This window comes from Frankliniella occidentalis, unplaced genomic scaffold, assembly GCF_000697945.3.
Source record: "Frankliniella occidentalis isolate FOCC.00 unplaced genomic scaffold, Focc_3.1 Scaffold12, whole genome shotgun sequence".
Lineage (NCBI taxonomy): Eukaryota > Metazoa > Arthropoda > Insecta > Thysanoptera > Thripidae > Frankliniella > Frankliniella occidentalis.
The window spans coordinates 1,940,147-1,945,548 of record NW_026267142.1 but is presented as its reverse complement, the minus strand read 5'-3'; the positions used below and the strand labels follow the sequence as shown (position 1 = coordinate 1,945,548).

Below are 5,402 nucleotides of genomic sequence, written 5' to 3'. Positions count from 1 at the left end.
TCGAATTACTGTACCTTCCGCAAATGCAATATACTCCCCAGTGTTGCGGGTTTGCCTACCCGATCTGCCCCCGTTATGCCGTAGCCCCTTGGGTATGCAAACCCGCAACACTTGAGAGTTTTAGCCTTTTCACTCGGTACATACTCACCATAATACGCAGAATCTTGTTCATTTTAGAGAGATTCGCGTCCTGATTTTAAAATGGGTCCACATTATTGTACTAGACAGGTAGGTACGTAGCTCATTTGGTAGAATGTACTTTTTGTCATCGATGTTGTGCGTTGTGGTGCGGGGCGGCGGGGTGGCGCTGGTCGCGCCTCCCTCCGCCAGGGCGCGCTGTCGCTGCGGCGCGCGGCGCTGGGGGCGGCGGGCGGGGCGGCGGCGGCAGTAGGCGCCCAGCCCCGACGCCAGCACGACCGCGCCGCCCCGCCGCCCCGCCGCCACGCCGTGCCGCCGCCCCGCGCGCGAGTCTGCCGACGCAACGCGAGGCCCTCCGCGACCAGCGCCAGCGCGCCCTGGATACTGTGGAGCCGGCGAGGATTACCGAAGTGTGTTGTGAAGTGCTAGCAGTGTGTGTGCGAACCCTCAAGTGGTTGCGAAGTGATTGCCGCCCGTCGGTCAAGTCTGTCGCTGTCTGATCCGTGTGGATTGCCATCGGCTCGTTTGAAAGGTGAGCAGTTGGTTTGCTCATGGTAGTGCTCCCCAGCAAGGGAAATCCTCAGTAAAGAGATTGCGAAGCGGAGGTGAATTGTTTGCGGTATGGGGTCTCGGTTGAACAAGGGCCGAGGCGGTGTAGATTCCTATTTCGGTGGAGACAATCGGAGGTCCGGTCAGGACGAGGGCTTCCGTTGGAGCGGAGCCTGTACACTGTGAAAAATATCCTCGTAAATTTACATTTTTGATTTTCAAAGTATGTCGCAAATTTACGACAGCCCCTTCCTCCTCGTCGGTCAATTCCAATTCGATAGAGAGTACTTGTAAATTTACAATTTCAAATTGTAATTTTACGACTTTTATCATGAAATATTTTCCCGTAACCCTTACTTTTCACAGTGTTCGTGCGAGCGAGCTGAGGTGTAATAGAGGTTACACCATCATACCTCATGCCACATCCCGCCCCGCCCCGCCTTGCCTCGCCTCACCCCGCCCCTCCCCGACAACTTGAATGATTTGCTCTAAAGACCGGAGGTTTTCAGTGCAAACTGTTCTGAAAGCATAATGGTGTTCATTTCCCCGGTTGCTGCTGGCGCGGCTAGAGAGCCTCGCAGAGGCGGGGCGAGGCGCGGCTAGTGTGGACTGTGTAGCTCGCCTGTGTGACTGCGGCTGTGTGCAGAGCGCTGCCTGATGACGGACCGCGCAAGGCGCGCGTCACTGGGACGCCGCACCGACTGCAAGGAGATCACGACTTTGGGAAACTGACTTCCACGCCGTCCGCGCCGTACTGCGCCCGCAGGAGACGGAGCAATGCGCCATAGTCATAGTGCCGTCGGTGCAGGGCGAGCAGCGGGACGTGGGTGGTAATCCTCGTGACTTAGATACCAACGCTCCCCACCCTCTCTCTCACACACAAACACACTTGCGCGCCCTGGCGCCTGGCGCCGCCCTATCCCTCTCAGGGCGGTTTGCCGAGGAGGTGATTCCGAATTTATTATTCCCTGAATAAAAAGCCCGCCGCCGCCGTCGGCCGTCGTGTGTATTCGGGAGTAACAAAGGAGTATGGCGGGGCGTGGCGGGGCGTGGCGGGGTGGCGCGGGGCGGGCCGCCAGTCAGCCGTGGTCTAATCCTCCCCAGCTACGCCTCGAGGCGGCGGTGGCAGGGGGTAAATATTACATCCACCCGCTCCTGCATCCACGTCTCGCCCCGCCACGCACCGCCGTGCCCCGCCAGGCCACGCCACGCACCCAGTATCCAGGGGCGCACACCACTCCTCTATACGTACCACGTCGCAGCGACCTGCGCTGGAAAAACGCCAGAATAGGAATATACAAGTCGTGGTGTCTGAGGCGCCCCTCCTGTGCGCGCGGCCCGGGGCGCGGAGGTGCGCGGTGGGCTGCCGACCTCCAGCCATGCTACCTCCACCTCGAGGGCCGTATCCTGACCAGACAGGGAGGGAGGCGTGTGCGGCGTGTGTGGGAGAGAGTGTTTGCTGGTGCCACATGCCACGACATTTCAGCCCCAGTTCGATACACATTCCTTCAGCCCCCCTTGCCCGGTCCCCTGGCATTCCCTTCTGGTTATTTCACCCCCTCCCCCCTCCATGTCCCGCCTGTCCCGGAATGGCCCTGCCCCCCTCCCTTTTCCTCCCCCCTCTCCCCTCTCCTCCCGCTTTCCCCAGACGAGTTTTGTCCTGCGCTGTCCGAGAGTCGACCTGTTTTCTTTTTCCCTTTTTCTCCGTCGTGGAAACTAGTGACACTGATGACACAGCTGTCAGCCGAGCGCAGCCGCGGCGGAGGCTAAAGGGGGGTGCTCTCTCTCTCTCTCTCACTATCTTTCTCTCTCACTCTCCTCTCCCTCTCTCTCTCTCTCTCTCTCTCTCTCTCTCTCTCTCTCACTCACTCACTCACTCACTCACTCTCCCTCTCTCTCCCCTTTTTGTGTATTTTTCTTCTCGCTCCACTGTCGCAGTGCTCTTCGCCCCGCCCAAAAAAATTGCACAAATAAAATCAGAATAATGCTTGATTACTGGTTATTATTTATTCGTCCTTGATAATCCATGGCTGGTCCCGCTGGTTTGTGGCCTCCGCTCTGCGCTCGGCGCCTGGAACAGACAAGCGCGCTGTGAGTGACTGCGGTGCGCGCCCTTCGGCTTCTCGCGCTGACCAGCCCCCCGCGCAGCTAGACACGGCTCTATACCACCTGAACCTTCCCTGATTCTGAGCTGTGCAGCCCAGCGCGGGCTCTCCTCCGCCTCCCGGCGTGCATTTCACATTATCATCCTGATTCTGTGTTGCTTTCTTTTGAAAGTGCCGCCCCGCATTGCCCGGCGCCTTTGCCCGGGCTGAATGGATTTCGTCCAGAGTGGCCCCGACTCCGCAGCCGCTATGCGCTTCCCTGGGAGTGCACCTCGATATGTCGAGCTCTCGTTGGAGCTCTCAGTCGAGCTCTCGCACCCGCTCCAGAGTAAGCTTTCCTAATCAGATCTGGCCGCTCGGACTGGTACATTACCCGGGCGGGCGGCATGCTTCTGCACTCTAATCCCATTATTCGCAGACTCTCGAGAACGATTCGCTGCGTTGTCTCTTGTTGGGTTTTTTTAGCGAGGGGGCCACGATGTGGACACGAACGAGTTCAATTTTAGCAGTGAACGTTAAAAGCTCGCACGTATACATAATGTACCTCTTATAGAAGCGCAATATGGGTACGGGCCCCATATGGAAGTTGTGTGCAAAGTTTGTGGCCCCCTCGATTGCCACCAGCCGATGCCGTCGCCTGTTTAAAGTGCTAAGCAAAGTGGCTTCTTGGCCTTGGTCCGGCACCGCTCGCCGTCCCTACCGCCGCCCCCGCCCGCTCCCGCCGCGCTGTTGGCCGCACTGGCGCCTGCCTCGTGACTAGCGCCACGGGGCTCCCGCGGGGACTCCCCGGTGGGAGCCCCCGGCCGCCCGCTGGGTACAGTACCAGCGCAAGAGCGGCAGCTAACCCAGCCACCGCGGTTGTTGAATTTCGAACTTTTTGACACACTGAAGGGTTCTCACGAACAACTGTTTTTAAGGACTTTGTACTAGGCGTGCACTTACCCGCTCAGACGTAGACGCCGTGCTCGTCGAGGAGGGTGTCCTGTTCTCGCCCGGTCCATCGCAGGAAGGTCCTCGCCGCGTCGGGGCCGTCGCCGAGCGCGCGGTGCGCCGACACGGACAGCACGGCGTCGACGCGCAGCCCGCCGGCCAGCACGCCCGTCTTGTAGCGGATGTTGTCGGGCGTCAGCTCGTCAGCGAACTCGGCGGAGAAGCCCGACGCGTCGAACAGGTAGACGCGCCGGCCGTTGAGCTGCTTGATCTTCTCGGCGAGCTCGCGCTGGTAGCCGACGCTGGCGTGCACGAAGGCGCAGCACTTGTCGACGTCCTCGGCCGTGGCCATGGTGCTGTCGTGGGTCTGGGACTGGGCGCTGGAGGCGACTACTGCAGCAGCGGCCAGCACCAGGGCGGCGGCGAGCGTGCGTGCGGACATGCTGCGCAGCGGGGCTCTCGGGCAGAGATAGCTGTCGGGCTGTCGGCCGCCTCTACTCCTATGGCCGCCTATCTCTGCCTCTGCCCGCGCCGCCGCCGCCTCTCCCCGCCGCCGGGCCCATGGCCGGGCCGCCGTGTGTTTGACATTGCGGCCGCCAGTCCTCGCTGCGCTCGACTCGCGCGATGCTGCGGTTGGCACAACTGGCCGTTCTCCCCCTCCTCCCCCCCTCTCCTCTGGGCCGTACATTGTTTGCTATCTGACGCGTTGGGCTCCGACACGCCACCGACCGCACCTTCTTATCTCATAGCCGCACTACTTTGGGAGTCGATCGTCATTCGGGGCCCGGGACGTGGCTCCGGTTCACGTTGAGCGTTCTGTCCGCTCCTTTTCCGGCCGCGCAGTGCCCCCCCCCCCCCCCCCCCCCCCCCCCCCCCCCAGCGCTCTGGACGCGACAGCATAGCTAATTACCATCGGCGGCCGGATGGACGGAACTGCATAAGCGCACCGGACACCCGCCCGCGGCCATCCGTCCGTCCGTCCGTCCGTACAGCACTTTGTCTGTCTGTCTGTCTGTCTGTCTGTACGCCCCGTTCAGCCCTGGCAGGCTCCGCAAACATGACGACGACGGCTGCGTCAAGTCACGACGCACATGCGAATCCCCCAGCGGGAGCGGTGCACCGTGCGCGCTCTGTGTGTGTGTGTGTGTGTGCGCGCGCGCGTGTGTTTCTGTGTATGTGTGTGTGTGTGCGTGATCGTGCGCGCGTGTGCTTGTGTGTGTGTGTGTGTGTGTGCGCGCGCGCGTGTCTGTGTGCGCAGGCCACGTGCCGGGCGCGGAGGGAGCGCCGCTTCTGGATCAGGTGTCCGTAGCGTGGACACTGGCTACAAAGCTTCCGAGGGGGAGTGGCGCGGGGCGGGGGAGGGGCATGATTTGATATGGAATGAAGACATACACAACAACGCACTCCCCAGCCCGGCCCTCTGATCGATATGAGAGGGACGGGGGGGAGGGGAGGGAGGGAAGTCAGCTTGCGTGCCGGGTGTCGTTGTGGACACAGTGTCCAGGCGCGTCGGAGCCGCCACCCTTCAGGGCAGAGCGGAGCCGGGCACCCTCTCACCCACCCCCTCTCCCGCTCCAGCGCCCGCTGCCTCCAGTGAGTACCCGCGCTAGCGCTCTATCGGACCCCAGCCACTATCGGCCCTCCCATTCCAAACGTCTCCTTTTTTTATATTTTTCCAGC

General features: G+C 61.4%; 2 protein-coding genes across 6 annotated transcripts in view; one reads left to right on the top strand and one right to left on the bottom strand.

The window, feature by feature from the left end:
* LOC113212683 (uncharacterized) overlaps positions 1–4,264 on the bottom strand; it is a 116,726-nt gene extending 112,462 nt beyond the window's left edge. For 2 of the 3 annotated variants that reach the window (XM_052263572.1, XM_052263573.1), the window contains exons 1-2: positions 3,735–4,264; positions 2,735–2,758 (exon numbers count right to left, since the gene is read on the bottom strand). In XM_052263572.1, coding sequence (XP_052119532.1) covers positions 3,739–4,164 — 426 coding nt within the window. In that variant the 5' untranslated portion in view covers positions 4,165–4,264 and the 3' untranslated portion in view covers positions 2,735–2,758; positions 3,735–3,738. Of the gene's footprint in view, positions 1–2,674; positions 2,759–3,734 lie in introns of those variants that run through there. The other variant, XM_026431482.2, reaches the window with a different exon arrangement.
* Positions 1–5,402, top strand: part of LOC113212620 (insulin-like growth factor-binding protein complex acid labile subunit) — a 227,990-nt gene that overhangs the window by 10,117 nt on the left and 212,471 nt on the right. For 2 of the 3 annotated variants that reach the window (XM_052263567.1, XM_052263568.1), the window contains exon 1: positions 401–670. The exons of the other annotated variant lie outside the window; for it this stretch is intronic. The gene's annotated coding sequence lies outside the window, so the exon portion shown is untranslated. Of the gene's footprint in view, positions 1–400; positions 671–5,402 lie in introns of those variants that run through there. 3 annotated transcript variants of the gene reach the window in all.